The sequence below is a fragment of the Lagopus leucura genome, unplaced genomic scaffold, assembly GCF_019238085.1.
Source record: "Lagopus leucura isolate 7727_CA_CO unplaced genomic scaffold, USGS_WTPT01 Super-Scaffold_100002, whole genome shotgun sequence".
Classification (NCBI taxonomy): Eukaryota; Metazoa; Chordata; class Aves; order Galliformes; family Phasianidae; genus Lagopus; species Lagopus leucura.
Window position 1 is genome coordinate 6,467,779 of NW_024962263.1, and position 17,233 is coordinate 6,485,011.

Sequence of the window (17,233 nt, forward strand, 5' to 3'; positions counted from 1 at the left end):
GTGAAACGGTACCAGTTACATTCCTCATGCTGAGTTATCTTTAAGACTCAAAGCTCACCTCAGAAATGAATCTTTCATGGCTCACTGAAAGAGGAAACTGCCTAAGATATGGGTGATGTTTCTATCCTGCACTATTTGTCTGGGAGCCAATAGTCTCACTTCTCATTGGCTTTGATAAAGCACAGCAGTGAGTTACACTAGAGAGACCATTTAGCAGAAAAGCTCCTTCAGAAACACCCTACTCAACATAAAGTTTCTTTCTCTTGTAGGTCAGTGAGCTGCTCTGCTGGATAGAGAGGCAATCATGTTTTTTAGTAACACGTGCAGCAAATGTGGGCAATGCAAAATGGCCTTATATGTGTTCTCTCTCATCTCACCATTTGATTGATATCCCTTTTTTCTCTTTACCCTGCATGGGTAATAGATGATAGATATTCAAGGAAAAGGATGACTTAGGGGTTCTTGGTCTAGCTACTGCCATCCCTTTTCTTCCTCCACACAGAACGCATTCCATGCAGAAATATGCCCAGTATGTGTAGCTCAGAATAAAGCACCATATGTATTGTTTCTACTGCTGTATATGCCACACATTTTATATATCTTCTGCATAATAAATAGCTGCCTGCTGATACTGTAGGAATAACTAATTATTCTGTTGATTGTAAATGTTGCTTGAAACATACAAGTCATAGTTATACTTCTGTTGTAAGCTGGATATAATATTCAATCAGTTCTTGCTGTTTTTTCATCTTGTGTTTCTCCCCAGGCTAAGTTTTGTTGTTGTAAATGGTCTGTCTATTTTGAGAACAAGACCGTGAAAAACAAAATAATTTTAGCCATGATAAAATAATTCCATTGACTGGAAAGCTGTCTTCTCCTTTGCTTTAGCTTAGCACCTAGTTGTTTCAGAGGCTCCCCTTTCCTTTTACTGGAAACCCTTTCCAATAAGCCTGCTTTAGATTAATGCCAGTTCTCAATTTGCAGGGGGATTTGTACAGTTAAATTTCCCCAGGGCTGTGAGATAGAGGCTGTCTGCACCAAGCCCCATGACTGTAGCCCAGCAGTTCTGCAGGTCATTCTAAGCCAAGATCCAGGCCCTTGCTGGAACTAGCTGAACTGCAAGGGGAAGATTCCCAGGCTGATTGCAGCAGAAGCACCATCTCATTTTCTAAACAGAGCACTTGATTTTACACATGTAATGAAATATTTTAATGCATATAGCTTTATTATGGCATCTTCCAGCATAACTGCTTAGTATATCTTCTTTTTGTTTTCCTTTCTTTGAAACAATGTCATTTAATTTACCTGCTTATGTGGAGACATTACAGACAAAGAAATGCTGTGAATCATCATCGTTTGTTCCTTTTATCTTAAATGGTAACATGTGAGCTTTTGGGATAGTTAGTCTGCTCAGTGTTTTGTTCCTTGATGATTTTTTTGAAGCAAATGAATAATGTCGACACAGTAAGACCCTCTATCCTTGTGAAAGCATAAAGCCTCCATCACTGCCACTACTGGGTTAATTATGGAAGTCAGACATGAAGCCACACAACAAGAACAGACAGAAACCCATCGACCAGAGAGCATTTATAGCCAGCCGGTCTCAGTTAGAGTCGGGCAAATTCCTGACACTGTTCTTTGAAGATTATTAGACCCTTCTTTCTACCTCTGCTGTTCCTCCCCTGACACATGCGTGCATACACTCTCACCCTCCTCCAGGCTCTGACAGAGAGAGAGAATTGCACAAGCGCAGGAGAAAGAGAGATTCAGCTGTCAACCCAGCACTCATTTCTGGAGCTGACAGCAAGAGTGTCTAGCTTAACAAAAAGCATAATGTGCTAGAGGTTATCAGCAAATGGATTAAAAGCCTTTAAACTTCTGCCAGGCACTGTTTCCAGTGGGATGCCTTTTGAAAAGCCGCTCATTTTTGAATCCACCTGCTCAGTTTGTGTCTGTATCCCGTTCTGCGCACAGAGGGGTTCTAACACTCAGCCCCACTGCCAGCTACCTGTGAATGCTGGCTCTAAAATGGCTGCTGGTAGGGGCTTCTAGCTGTGCTCAGCCACAGGCACATATTTCTAGTGACAGGGAGACGAAACAAAATGAAGTAACCATACAGTCTGGGGGCTAAACTCAAAAGCAGGAAGCCTGTCAGCAGTCTGCAGAGTACCCCGATCTTCAAAGAAACTGGGAGCTCTCTTGTTACGATGGCTTTGTAGGCTTGAAGGATCTTTCATCTGATGTTCTGACCTTTATGAAACCTAAAAAGCCATAACACGTGAGCTCTGCTGTGCGCCTTCCTTTTTAACAGCCCTATCACACATAAATGACTTTCCTCCCTCAACCAAAATGCCCTCATCAGTCACTTTGCTCTGAAACTGAAACACAAATTTCTAAAATGCTAACGAACTGAAAATGCTGCTGTTTCTTTACCTAACCCGAAGCAAACACTGAGGAGTAGGATGAGAGATTAATTTTCACTTACCAAAGATCAGATTACCCAATTTGCTTACAGATTATCAGTTCAAAACCCAACATATCTGATGGTATGTTTCCTTACTCCTCCTACTGTGACCTTTTAATTCATTGTAAACTGCTGAGAAAGTTATTTTAAATGTCTTTGCTGGTTTATAGTAGGGGTTTGTGGTACCTCTGCATCATACAGCCTTTAATTAAAATGGCAGGGAATGATTCAGATCATAAGAAGAGTTTTTTGTTTTCCAGTTTCTGAGATTTAGGAAATGTCAGTCGGGAATTTACATCACTGCTGTTAGCAGTGTTATTATTGTTACACCTAACTGGTAGAGTAAATGAGATTAATGTATAAAAGCAATAGAAAGGATAATGTGAATTCCCTAGAAACTCAGCCAAGTTGATATACCACTGGTATGCCAGTGATGCAGTCAGCTCCTGCTGGGCTTTTCCTGCAGAGAGGCCATTTGACTGCAAATCACAGGGTGCTGATGTTTACCGGGTCCCTTCTTTTCTTTATGCAGGATGGAGGATGCAGCTGCCCAGGAGATGTCGCCAAAGCGTTTGGTAAGGACAATATGCAGGGCCACATGTTGCACCCTGCATACCTCCAGCATGGCCAGCAGTGGTGCAGGACTCAATTTGACCCCGTGTGTGTAATCGGTAGTAGGTTACATTTGTCCCTATGGGTGACTGCAGTGAAATTAATACACTAGACATGAATTTGCTCTTTGTACTGGACAGCCAAAATTCTACAGAGAAAAAGTATACAGTGGTCGAAGTCCTATTTAGAAACTATCTGCCAGATATGCGTAGGATAGAGCCCGTGGGACAGTAATACAAAGAAAGCTGATAAGGGTTTCTTCTGAGTAGGGTTCAAAGATGACTGTAGCACTGGCTGACCTGAGCTCTGGATGGATGAAGAGATGGTGAAATGTGTGTTGGAGAGAAGAACAAAGAAAAAAGCAGGGCAGATTCCCAGAGACGTTCTTGGGATCTCCACTTGAAGAGATGAGATTTTATTTATAACGTATCCCCTAAAGCTGAGCAGATGTCTGAAATACCTAAGTTAATAATTAACAGGTTTTGCTCTCATGCCAAAAGCTCCAGTAAATCGTACTAGCTTTTGCTGACAGAATAGAGAATTTAGCCTGTGAGCGTTTTCTGTTGGGGAACTTACATCACTGTGGAGGGTCGAGGTTAGGATTGTCTCTTAGCCATAACATTTTTGCAGCTGTGTGTGTGAACAAAGGACTAAAAGGATCCTGGGCTTACAGGACACTTAAAGACAGTTCTCACAATATCAGACCCTTTGGAGATGTCACAGTAGGGTAATGCCCAGAATATAGTAGGACAGCATAGTCTCATTGCGATTTCAGGGTGATACAAAACTAGAGACAGCATGTTGTGATACAACACATCTGCTCAGCAGGAAGCTTTGCAAGTATGGAAAGCACAGTCAGGCCTAAACTGAGATTACAGACCTTCCAAGAAAAAAAAACTGAACCTCCTGGAAATTTTGAAACTGAAATCAATCTCCTAGGTTTGCCAACAGCTCCTGGTTTTAGACAGTTGATATGACAAGACATAATTAGAGAATTTTAAGCAGGAGTGAGTGGTACCACCAAGGAATCTGCTCTGTCACAGGATTTCACAGGACCTTTGTGTTACCCAATGGGTGATGTGATGTGAAGATAGGTACTTTCAGCTGAGTGATTCTGACATAGCTGAACAGCAGCATCCACTCTCTCTGACAAGATTTTGTTAAAAAAAACCACCCAACTTCTCCTCAGCTCAGATTAGCTACCTGTGACATCATGCCGTCTGCAGTGAAAGCTTTGTTCTCTCTGACTTTGTCTGGCTCCTCAGCTGTCCCCAGATCTTGCTCACATTGTCTTTGGGGCATTGTGAACCTGCAGTGCAATCTCACTGCATTCCGTGCAGGTTGCACAGAAACCTGGCCCTGAAAAGGTCTTTCTTCACAGGAGTATTCCCAGAAGTTAGAACAGGGAGCAACTTCAAATATTTTCCCTTGTAATAGACTTGCTAGCAAATCTGAAGGGTCCCTTTAACCTCTTTGGGCTATACTGAAGAGAAGCTAGCTTGAAACCTATGAGGGGGCAGATTCTGGACTTGCTGTTTGTTGTGAGGTGCTGGGATTCAGAGTGGGATGTCTGAAAGATACCACAGATTGTTCCTGGAGAGGAGGAGCACTAGAAACTTAAGATGACACAGACAGAAGTTGTACTCTGATGGTAGGCCAGGTCAATCAGTCTGCCCTGTGTCAAAGGGATTAGAACTGATAGACATAATCCTGGGGCAAAAGATTTACCATGTCTGGTTACGTATAATTGAGGCAGCCAGTCTATGGACATCTGACTAGCTGGAGCTAGGTGTGCTTTTTTTAAAGGTAGGTGCTAAAATAAGGGTCTAGAGATGGAGTGTAGACAAGAGACCCAAAGAGGACTTTTTGTTAACTGTGTTGTCAATTTTACTGTCTCTTTTTGCTGGGTTATTGTGAAGTCTTTGTGAAAGGGATGTAGGGCAGTGACAGTGCAGCCATTTGGATCATTTGAATATGAGAAAGTCCCAGATGTGACGAGTAGCACTGAAAATTAGAAGAGGCGAGTTCATGGCAGGAGGAAGTTTTGAGTGGATTGATTGCAACTGAGGAATTGGGGAAAATAAACAAAAAACAACGGCATGAAAATGCTGAGAAGCTTTACAAGTAAAAGTTTGCACCACTACTGGTGACAGGAATCAAGGGTAGGCTGGGCATTTGGACAGAAGAAGAGCAAGGTAGAAGCCTAGTACAAAAGGGAAGGAGCAGAGAAACACTAAAAGGGACAAAAATGCAGGGGACAGATGCCTTTGGGAAAGACTGCTGGAATTCTGGAATTGCTGAATGGAAACTGCTTATGGATTTGGGAAACTGAAGATGACACTGCCATCTGAGTATTGGAAATGATAATGGAAAATGGTTCATCAGGGAGAAGAGATTTTGAAAGCATGAAATAACCTTGTCTCTAATATGGTTCACATAACTGCACCCTTGGAAGGGCTGATAACATGAATACATTTCTCAGAATGCCCCAGGGAGGCACTACTGTCCCTGTTTTTATAGATGAAAAGTCAAAGCACAGAGATACTAAGTTCTGTCGCCTGAGGTCACATATTTTTTTGTGAAACAACCAGGAACAGAATGTGCCTTTTGAATCCTCTGCCAGCATCTTAAATGCAATATTTCTGTTCCTTACAGCAGTGGTGAGAAAGGATATGTGAGTAGAGAGTGAAAAGGAAGGAAAAATCAGATGGCAGAGTCAACTGGGAACCTGCACTGGTTCCAAAATATACCTGACAGATCGTGCTGGCTTTTTTTCTTCTTTTCAAAAGCTGTGTCTGTATACCTGCTGTTGCGAAGGCTTGCTGCCTCATCTGGAGCACAGGTGAATGTTGCTTCCAGGGCCAGCTGTGGTGCATCTGCATGGAGGGCTGGCCATGCTACAAATTTAGGCTGACTCCACCTGAATTTGTGGAGAGTTTATCTGGTTATCAGTAATTATTGTATTATTAGGCATACAAAAGCCATCTGAGGGACTCCATCCAGTTCCAGCAGAACTGTGTGAGAGCTGAAAGAGTAGGTTGGCTTCAGCATATCTTCTGTGGCTGTGTGAAAGAGAAGGTGTTGCAGGATGTGAATGACCAAAATCAGCCCTGTAGGGCTCAAGGGGGATGTCCTCTCCAGCATCAGTGTGTTGAAGTGGCACTGTGCAGGAGCAGGCCACGTCTAGCAAACTCTGGACAAACTACTCAGTTGCTTGTATGTAGTGTACCCCATCACATCCTGTACTATTTGGAGGATTGTTGTCAGGTGTTGCCATTCCTTCAGTACATAAAATAATGTCATACTGTGTGTACTTGAAAATGAAAGACTGCCAGGTATGTACTGAAAGCATTACCCATGCTAACAGAAACAACATCACACATAGGTAAGGAAACTACATCTAAGTAAGGAAAAACAGTGCTAAAAAGTGGTACCTTCTGGTGACATGTTAAATGGGACTGAAGTGGAACAGACTTGAAACTTTGAGACACTATTGCAACGCTGAAGCAGGGTAGAAAGTTCTAGAGAGCATTGGAAAAATACATTACATATGAGCTTGTCATTCCTGGAGCTACAGGGCAGTAAGCATGTTTCATTCTAATGTTTAGAAAAGCTGCAGTGTGCAAGGCAGAACTCTTCACTGTATCTGTAGTAACATGGCTCCTCTCTTCTGGAAGGGCTAGATGAATTATGTTGTAGTTTGAAAGAGCTAATCAAATTGGAGGAGCTTCAATCTTGTAGTTGAAACATATTTGCTTTCCTACCAAAATGTGCAGTCAAAAGAAAAATAATAGGTTGATACTTAAGTATGCAGGAAGCAGAATTCTGTGATCCTAAAGCATGGATTTTGTCTTTTGGGCACTAATTGGAAGCAGTAGGACCCACAGTCAGAGACAGAACTAGAAACTGTTAAATTGCTAGGCCACTATCCATCATGTACGAGGAGCTGTGATGGTCCAGTGAAGTTTCTAGTGATCAGAAAAGGAGAAATATGACCCCCATTTTTAAAAAAGGAAACAAAATCTGTGGAACTGCTTGCTGGTCAGTCTCACCTCTGTTCTCAGAAGATTACGGGGCATACCTGCCTGGAAACTATGCTGAGGGCACAGGGAGAGCAAATGTCAGTGGTGACAGCCAGGATGGCTTCACTAAGGGCAAATCACACCTGACAAATTTGGTGGCCTTCTGTGATGGAGTTGTAGCGCTGGTGGATAGGAAAGAGCAGCTGACCTCATCTGTTTGGACGTGTGCAAAGTATTTGACGCTGTCCTGAATAACGTCCTTGGCTCTAAATCAAAGAAGCATGGGTGGGAAAGATGGACCACTCAGTGGATAAGGAATTGGCTGGATGGTCACACTCAAAGAGTTGCTGTCAGTGGCTCAGCATCCAAGCGGAGACCTGTGACGAGTGGCATTCCTCAGGTGTCAGTACTGGGACCAGTGCTGTTTAACAAGTTTGTCAGTAACATGGAGAGCGGGACTGAGTGCACCCTCAGCAGGTTTGCTGATGACAGCAGGCCGAGTGGTGCTGTTGACACACAGGACCTTGACAGGTTAGGGAATTGGGCCCATGCAAACGTCATGAAATTCAACAAGGCCAAGTGCAAGGTCCTGCACCTGGACTGGGGTAATCCTACCAACCCAGGCTGAATGGCACATGGATTCAGATTGGCCTTGTGGAGAAGGACTTGGAAGTGTTGGTTGATGAGAAACTCAACATGAGCCAGCAGTGTGTGCTTCCAGCCCAGAAAGCCAACCCTATCCTGTGCTGTATCAAAAGGAGCCTGGCCAGGAGGGTGAAAGAGTTGATTGTCCCCCTCTGTCCTGCTCTTGTGAGGCCCCACCTACAGTACTGCATTCAGCTCTGGGGCCCCAACATAAGAGGACATGGAGGTGTTGAAGCACGTCCAGAGTAAGGCCACAAGGATGGTTAGAGAGCTGGAACACCTCTCCTGTGAAGATAAAGGCTGAGGGAGTTGGGGTTGTCCAGCTTGGAGAAGACTCTGAGGAGACCTTGTTGGGCCCTTCCCTTACCAAAAGGGGCAACAAGAGAGCTGAGCAGGGACTCTTTGTCAGGGAGTAGAGTGACAGGACAAGAGGTGATGGTTTTAAGTTAAAAGAGGGTAGATTTTTATTAGATATTTGGGAGAAATTCTTCACTATGAGGGTGATGAGGCTGCCTGGAGAAGCTATGGATGATCTATGGAGACATTCAGGGCCAGGTTGGACAGAGCCCTGGGCAGCCTTTTCTGGTGGAAGATGTCCCTTCATATGGCAGCAGTGCAGAACTAGATGGTCTTTAAGGTCCCTTACAAACCAAATCATTCTATGATTCTATGAAATAGGGATCAGAGGGTGCTATTGGCAGAGTCTCGTGTTCTTTGGCAGGCCTTTGATTTGTTTAAAATCCTTTTTGAAAGGACCTTTACTCTAAATCCTTTCCCCTTTCATCATGTTGTTATCTTCCATTCTTGAAGGAGACATCAACTAGATTTCCCAGAGTACTTTTTTTGCAAAGGTGGAACAGGAGTGTGTCAGGTAGCAGCAGGAGCTCCCTGCCCGTAATTGAGAATTATCTTAAAGGATAAGCATTCCCATTGTTTTTGGCGAGTTAATAGTAGGATCAGGTGTGAGTCAAACTGAGGCTTTAAAACTTGGCCATCTGCAACAAGAGAACTCAGGAAGCTGGCACGGTAGGATGCCGAAATGTGTGCCTGCCTATAAACTTTGCTTGTGATATGCTTAGCACTTTGGCACAAGCCTCATTTTTAATATCTCTTTACTAGGGACATATTGTTCCTTTCAAACAACAACCAGGCAAAAGGAGATGAGGTCAGCAGAGCAGCTGGTTGCTGTGCTCACAGCCATTGTTGATAGGTCTGCTCTTTCGTGAAAGGGAGGTGGGAGGGAACTGGCTTATATAAACCAAAGCACACTCCGCAGTTCTCATTTATTCTAAGATCAAAATACTCCCAAATTCAGGTTTATGTACTGAGCTTTTAAACAGATGGCAGAAGCTGAGTAGATTTGATAATCATCTCGCTTACTTTTCAGATTTGGATTGTGGCATATCAGACCAAATCCTAAGTTCCAGACTTACCTAGCCTAGGATCTCCCTAGTGTCTCTGGACATGTTTGTGACTGGGTGGGGCTAATTCAGGCTCAACTGCTTTCTAGGAAGTGAGGATTATATCCCTGTTCTTTTGCAAATTCTAGGAAGAAGCTGAGCAGAGAGGAGGTCTGTTCTGCAACGTGCATATGGATGAAGCAGAGAGTTTCAGGGATGGGTCACCACAGCCTCATAAAAGCCAAACTTCTCCAAACAAGACAAAATGTCATAGGAGTAGCTGCTGGTGGAATAGTTCCAGTACAGCTGGAAATATTGGAAATTGCAATCACAGTCTTGGAAAACTAACAGTAATTCTGAAAATGCTCATTTTACTCTCAGGGGACTGATTTCATGATTTGCAAAGCCTGGGAAGATGCGCAGACTGAGCAGGTGTGACTGGGTATTCAGTGTTGTCACTCAGCACTTGAATAATTGTATTATTTAGGAGTTGTAGCTACCAGCAAGCCTATTCTGTGCTGCATGCCAGGTGTTACACAACCTAACAGGAAACAAATGCAGACCCATCCTGATCCCCAGATCACCCTGTGCTGCACTGGACAAGTAGAGCTGATGGCTTGAAAAAGTCCATCATTTCCTTACAAAATGTGAGTGTTTCATGTCAGTGTTTGGGAGCAGGACATTCATGGGTATGCCTTCCTGGAGGATACATTCCCATTCACAGCCTTTATGCTTCAAAGGCTTTCAAGCAGGAGCTGTCCTCTTCTTTGTATAGCACAGAGAGGAACAGGTTCCACCCTGTTATTAGGGCTTCTGAGTACTGCAGTCACAATAGTAGCTGCTAAGGAGATGTGCTCAGATACTTCTGTGAGCTAAGGGATTAAAACAATTTGAAAAAGAGTGTGGGGTGGAGTGGAATAATCTTACACCTTTGGCCCCATAAAGGAAATGATTCTTTCCATTTAAAATATCAGAGAAGTAGAATTCAGTGTTTCAACTCTTCAGTAAAGCATTTCTTCAAGTTTACTGCATGTATTACAAAGAAGACCGTCTGTACCCATCTGTGTAAGACTGTCAGTTGTTTTTGGATACTACTGTGTTCTTGCTCTGTCTTTCACCCTCTCTCCATTCCCTTCTTACTTACATATCACCCTGCTGATCACAGGAGCCGGTGCTGATTTTGTCATGCTTGGAGGGATGTTTGCAGGCCACGATCAGTGTGCTGGAGAGATTATAGAAAAGAATGGCAAGAAGGTGAAACTCTTCTATGGGATGAGCTCTGATACAGCCATGAAGAAGCATGCAGGAGGTGTTGCTGAATACAGGTAAGAATTTCTCTAGCAATTGCAAATACATAACTTTTGAAAGTGAATTCTGCAAAAGCCATGTGTTGCAAACAGGTCTGTGTTTCTGTTCCTGTTCAGGAATCCATTAGCAACGCAGCATCTGATCTCTGGGAGGGATGACATCAAAGAGGAGACAGGGAGAAGGAGCTGGGGGTGGCTAGCTGAGAGCAACCCTTTTCACTCAGTTGCAGCCAGTTCAGTGTACTTTCAAACTGGGAAGCCATTCATCACTGTTCTGACCTTTGGGTCTCTCAAGATGTGTGTGAATTACATGTGGGCACATTGCACACCAAGCTGTGGTTTCTGGCTCTCTCCTTAACCAGATTGTGTGTCCTGTTGGTGCATGGATTCCCAGCTGGCCCATATGCTTCTTTCTGCTTGCAAAAAGTGGGTGCCTGGTGAATCAGTGAAGCTCAGCTGGGATTAGCCCCAGTTTGGTGCTGTGTAACAGCTATAACAGTACCAAGAGCCCAAGCCCATCAAAGCCCTCCCAGTCACAGGCTGTAGCCACTGTACTCACACCTGGCTTTGTTGGCAGTCTTTTTACACAGCAGTACATGTTTCTCCCTCCTTCTGGGCTAAGAGAGCACCAGAGTAGCCCATTATCCGTTTCCAAAAATCATACAGCTTGTGGGAGCTTGGATTGTCAGATAAAATGTTCAGAGAGAATGCTTGGGGAAGGAAGGCAGACAGGCTTTGCAAAGGAATTTTGTCCATTGCTACTTTACTCCTGAGGCTGCTGAGAATTTTTACTTTCTGAAAAAGCAGGTGACTCCAGAAAACTCCCTCATATGTTTTCCCTTAATGGCATGTATTGCCACTGTCCTGAGACAACATCATTGTTGCATACTGTGTTAGAGAGTCTTGCATACTGTCTTACATGATGTGCTGACTGATTGAAGGTGTCACTTTGAAATCTCCTCCACTGGTGTAGATTTAGACTCTGGTCCTATCTGGTAGAGTGCTGTACATTAGGATCTCAAAGCCAGTGACTTTTACTACTGTTCCAGGCATTTAAGATGGATGAGTCTTATTGGCCCTGTCTGCTACACAACTCTCCTGGCATGCTTTTTTCCCTGATGTGTTCATCTGCTACCAGGGCAAGAGTTGCAACACCGTAAAGGTGGCAGTGCGGAATGAAAAGCAGATTGATATTGACAAAACAAAATGGAATTCATGCTTTGACACAAATGTGGGGTTGGAGCTTGATGATCCTTGAGGTCCCTTCCAACCCAAGCCATTCTATGATTCTCTGATTCTATTTGCTGCTAGATCCATGACAAAGGAGGCACGTATCAGACATAGCACCAGCTAGAGAGCATATCTGATCCCACCTTCCATCTCCCACCCCAACATTAGCTCGCATAGTTTGTCTTACATTTGTCAAGAGTTGAAATGCACCATAAAAATGTGCAGCAGTACATCCAGAACTTTACAAAATGGTAGGATACAGCCTATTCGAGCCTTTACACCACTCTCCTTTGGCCTAAAATATGAGCTTTGAAGCTGCAATAGTAATAGAGACTAAGGAGGATTACTGGTAGACATTGTGCAGGAGAGACCCAGTGACTAATAAAGTCATCAGCTTTTCTGGTCTGGCAGAAAATGCAGGCTCATTAAAATAGAATTCTATGTGAAGATGGGGAAAGAGAGAGCTTATGGGTGCTGCACTTATCTGGCAGTCTGTGCCTACTAAACAGAGCGTGGCTCAGAACTACGTTCAGAGGAAGACTTCTGAGGAGCAAAATATCAGTGGGACACAGGGAGAAGAGATGATAGAAAAGAGTTTTTTCAAGGGCAAAGAAGATTGAGATTTCTTTTGCAAGAAGATGTTTGATAAGGAGAAATACAAAATAAGCACTGTGGTTTGAGGAGAGGAGGTATATCCTGGCAGATTCTCATGCCAAGATTTTTCTCCATCTGATTGGACAATAAGGAAACAGGGATACCTTTACCTTTTGCCTGAGGAGCACTTACATTTCTTGGGTGGAGTGTACCTTTTCTTCTTGACTTGAGCCCACATACCTCTTTTCTGTGGCTCAGATCAGAACTAGAGAGCAATGTGCAAAGGATTTTCTTTATTTCGTATTGACTGTACCTGTACCAGCTTAAAAGCACCACTGCCTGCACGATACTGCTTACTCTGACAACAGCAGTGGGTTGCCTTTAGGAGCAAAGCATGTGACTGATTGTCCACCTGGTTAACCTGCAAGGCTCTTCTGGCACAGCAGGTTCAGTGTGCCTTTGCTTTCAAGCACTGCTGGCTATTTGAAGAAGGAGGAGCTCATCTGCACCTGAGACAAGCTGGAAGGATGCATTAGTGAGATGTTCTGCATATCTCCGAGCTTTGATTCACAATGGTTTCATACCCAAGTCCACAGAAGCAATCTACGTTTGTTGAATTTTTTTACCTGCAGGTAATCTGGTTGGCATCAGAGTTTCTGAAGAAATGCCTATAGTGCGTGGCACTAGTAATTATTTTATCGTGTAAAAGTTGCAGCTGCCAGTTACAAAGAGGTGCTGGTAACCTTTTATCTGAGCTGTGATAACTCATTGGCCTTTCCTGCTCTACACTTATGTCTAGCATGTGGGAATGTCCTGATGCTCTTCAGGTATATGGTTAATGGCCGCTCTCTGAGAGAACGGGGAGAAGATCAAGCATGCTGCATAGGACTCAGTGCAACAACACAGGCATTTAGTATCTGGTCACCACTGTGCTGCTGGAAGTCATAGAAGTTTGGGAAACCTTGCTGTAGCAGTGGGACAAAGAAGTAAGGCAGCTGTTAAATTCTGCTTTAGCTAGTTGTGTGTGCATGTAACCTGAAAATGAGCATGCCCAGCAGGAGAATTAACTAACAGTGGTTCCCCTTAGAAATGAGACAAAGTGCAGGCATTATGTCTTGTAAGATTAAAGGGTGTACAGAAAGGTGCTATATTTGGCTTGGTCTAGACCCCTTCAATTCCTTGTGGACAGTACTACACAAGCTCTGCTTGATCCATAGCCATATTATGTTTTGCATCCTAATATTAGAAGTCCCCTGGGGATCTAGTTCTGAAACCTCAGCAACAAGGGGAGCGGAAGTATAATCTGAAATTTTCAGTCCTTTTTGAGAAACTGCTTTTTTTGTGCCACCAATAGGTAACATAGCAGGAGTTTCCCAGTCTACTGCTAGCTACCATAGTTCCAAGCATGAAGCCTCAGCTGTTAACTGTAAGGAGATGTTCTCATCTTGTTGATGCTGCAGCCACAAAGTGAAGCTGGCTATCCATACCAGCCTTAGTCTTGGTCTTGCTTGGCCCAACCCAGCATGATGAATGTCACCGTAGATTAAAAATATCAACTATTTTTATAGTTATCCAGTACAGCAAATGCACTGGGCATGGATGGGATGATCAGAAATACAGCAGGGGTTTTCTTTCAATTACTTTTGTAGAAAAACTTACTGAAAGTTGAATTGCTTACTAGTTTAGGTCATGGCAAACTTGAAGCGAAAGGGTTCTAACTCAGCATTTTAAATGCTGGATACCTCAAACCTATCAAGTCAGTGGGACTTCTTTATGCAGGTTTTAAAAGCCCAGCTGTAAATCCCTATCAGTGACCCAAATAAGTTGTTTTGTCTTCAGAAGGACCTAAGCACTCAATGTTTTATTCAAGCAGTGCAGAACTCGTCGTGCACAGCCCCCTGCAGAATCAGACTGCTTGTCACTGAACTTCAACTTCTGAATGTTACACATTCTGGCTGGAGAACCTGAACCTCCAGTAAACAGAAATTAAAATTGATGGGTAAGGTGAGGTAGCTGTAGTGAGAATAAAGTCATGTGTGTAATTGTTTTGTAATGACTGTGTCAGGTTTAGCACATTCAATTTGCATGAAATCTTTGGATCTTGTTTCATTACCTGTCAGCCATTTAGTTATTGGTTTATTTTTACATTTTTACCTCCTTTCACAAGGCATGGATCAGAGCTGGGAATTTCTGAAAGGCACACCTATTAAGATTCTTTTTTTAGGGAGAGAGAAAATAAGGCAAGTAAGGATGGAGACCATGGTATTGTTCAGTTAGAGCCAATTTGCTTTTGTTAACCCTTCTAAGATCTTGTGTGAACACTGCAGCCCTGCTGTGGTCACTCAGCAATTCACAGCTGCTGCTGAGCTAGCTTTGGCAGTTAAACTAACTAGGGGTGGAATTTGGGCCACAGAGACAGAATAGCATCAGCATCTGGCTGCTACTTTCTTTTTGGCTGCTACCATGTGTATCTCAAATGACAGCCTGAAAGACCTGCCCCCCAGTTGCTGCCATCTCTTAAATGCTCCACTTGTGAGGCTGCCTTATGCCAGGGCAGTCTGACCCCTTTGCAGTGGTCCATGTTTTGCCAGACTGACAGAACACCATCACTCCATCACACCCTTCCTGCCAGGATCCCCATCTGTGGTGCTCATCCATCCATGCCTGCAGCAATCTTGTGCTGACTGGGAGTGAGGGCACGTACCACAGATGGGACCCATGCAAAATGTCTAAAGGAAGTTGTTCTCCCTTTCTGTTTGCTGTTCAGTGGCAAGAGACACAGAGTCTGCCAGAAGCGTCTGGGCACATCCATTCCCAGCTGCTGGGAGACCCAATTGCTCCTTCTTCACCTTTCTTTTTTGAGAAAGGGTTACTTAGTTTGACTAATTGCCAACAAACACAAACTTCTAATCAGTGATTTGGGTAATTAAGCCAACACCTAAGTTCATCCTTTTGGGACCCCTTTGACATGGAACACCTCCCTCCAAGGGTGCACCTCCAGCTGTGTATCTTCTCAGATGCATCCAGGCACATCTTCTAGAGGCTGCTGGCTCTTTCTTAAAGGCACTTGAGCAGAGATGTGGTGTGCTCCCCCAGCTCCATTATGAATGCGTTCAGCATCATCACAATCTTAATATACATCAGTTTTAAACTCCACTCTTCCTCTGTTAGCACCAGAAAGCAGAAATTAATACTGTAACAGTGCACTTTGTAAAATATCACTCTGTCCTGGGAATCGTGTTACAGGAGTTGGTGTCGGTTTGGTTCTGTATCCATCAGACTTCACACCCCTGGCCAGGCTACAGACGTGAATATTGCAGCAACATAGGCATTACATTTGGTAAAATTCCAGCCACTCTCCACGTGGCAGGATTTGTTAGCACAGTCTGAACTGTTGCCTGTTATAAACTCCACAGCTTGCCCCAACAAGACTAGAGATTAGGGTTAACAGTAACACAGCCCAAACAACAAGCTTCACCCTTCATCTCTGTGGATGAGACTAGAGGTTGATGTAACAATCTCAGTACCTACTTACTACAAACGTCATGGTTTGCTGCTGCAAAACACGTAACTCAGCCACAACAGTTTGAATAGATATCTTTTACAAAGCCCATGGCCAGATTATCAGTGTTAACACCATTATGATCTGAATGCTTCCCATGAGTATTAGGTCTTGTTCCTTCAAAACAAATCGCTAAGAACGTAACAGCAATTCAAGTTATTCACTGTGCTTTAGCGTAGAAGCAAACAATTAAGATCATACAAGCTAACATTGACACCAGTGTTGAAGGTACCAGTAGGGTCATGAGACCAGTAGCTGTAGAGCATCATCTAGCTCTGTAATTGGAGTGTCCAACATTCACAATACTGCCTTGTGGGCATCGTGGTAAGATGATGCACCAATGGGCTTAGGTCTCTTGGCCCTTGCTCTACAGGCGTAACATTTACTGAGCATAGGTTTGCACTGTCCTCAAGACCACAGATTTCTGTCCCAATTCCATCTTATAGTCCTTTTTCTTCAGAAGCATATGGAAGTCACAACATGTAGAGTGGGAGACTTTTCAGCCCTTCTTGACACTTTTTTTTTCCCTGCAAGACTGAGCATAAAATTGGACTCTCAGCATTTTCCTTAGGGCTGATCTCACACGTGTCTTCTCTGGGTTACCTCTTGATATTCTGACTGTGTTTCAGCTGATACCAGCGAGCGCTAGAAACACTGCCAAGCTATGGGAGCTTCTGGGTTGTGGTTTTAGCAGTCACCACTTCGATAATCGTTTGATCTCCAAAGCCAGAACGGGCATCTCTCAGTGATTTTGCTCTGAAAAAAAGGACCACCAAGTGCTCATAGTCCTCAGAGTAATGCTCCTGTTACTGCAGGTCTGTTTAACCACTGTGACTGAGGCTGCCTCTAAGTACTTCATTTTCCAGTCAGCTCTCTGCTTAGCAAACCCTGCAACTAATGCTTCAGACAACACCCATGCCTGAATTAACTGGGTGCTTATGCTTGAACTGACGGGGACATTCTTGCATCAATTCATTGGCACTCATGCATGCACTGAATGGGCTGTCATGTATGAGTGCAGAAAAACCTGCATTTTTTTGTCCCATCTAGCAGTAGGGCTCTTTCAGATGGCGAGATCTAGTAAATAAAATACACACTGTTTTCCCCAGGTCCCCAGCGTGCAGTCACAGTAGTTTCATGGAAAACTCCCAGGAGGCTGAGCTGAAGCTCAAGCCTCTGGCTGGAGGACGTGGGCATGGTCAAAAAACAAGTTGCAAAGCTGTAGCAAGGCCACTTTTATGTCCTTTTGTGGGCTGAGCCTTCTCATGCTGCTGGCACTAGGGCTAAAAATAAAAGCTGGTCAACTCCTGCAGCAGAGTCCCAACACACCACTGAGCCCCAGTGCAGTCTGCTAGGTAGCAGCAGTACATACGTTTTCCACTGGCCACTTATTACAG

General features: G+C 43.8%; 1 protein-coding gene across 2 annotated transcripts in view; it reads left to right on the plus strand.

Moving 5' to 3' along the window:
* The window catches only part of GMPR (guanosine monophosphate reductase), a 38,001-nt gene that overhangs the window by 17,571 nt on the left and 3,197 nt on the right, over positions 1 to 17,233 (plus strand). For both annotated transcript variants that reach the window (XR_006178423.1, XM_042869007.1), the window contains exons 7-8: positions 2,997 to 3,039; positions 10,309 to 10,468. Coding sequence is in view for 1 of the 2 variants with exons in the window: in XM_042869007.1 (XP_042724941.1) it covers positions 2,997 to 3,039; positions 10,309 to 10,468 (203 nt within the window). In the remaining variant the exon portion in view is untranslated. The remainder of the gene's footprint in view (positions 1 to 2,996; positions 3,040 to 10,308; positions 10,469 to 17,233) is intronic.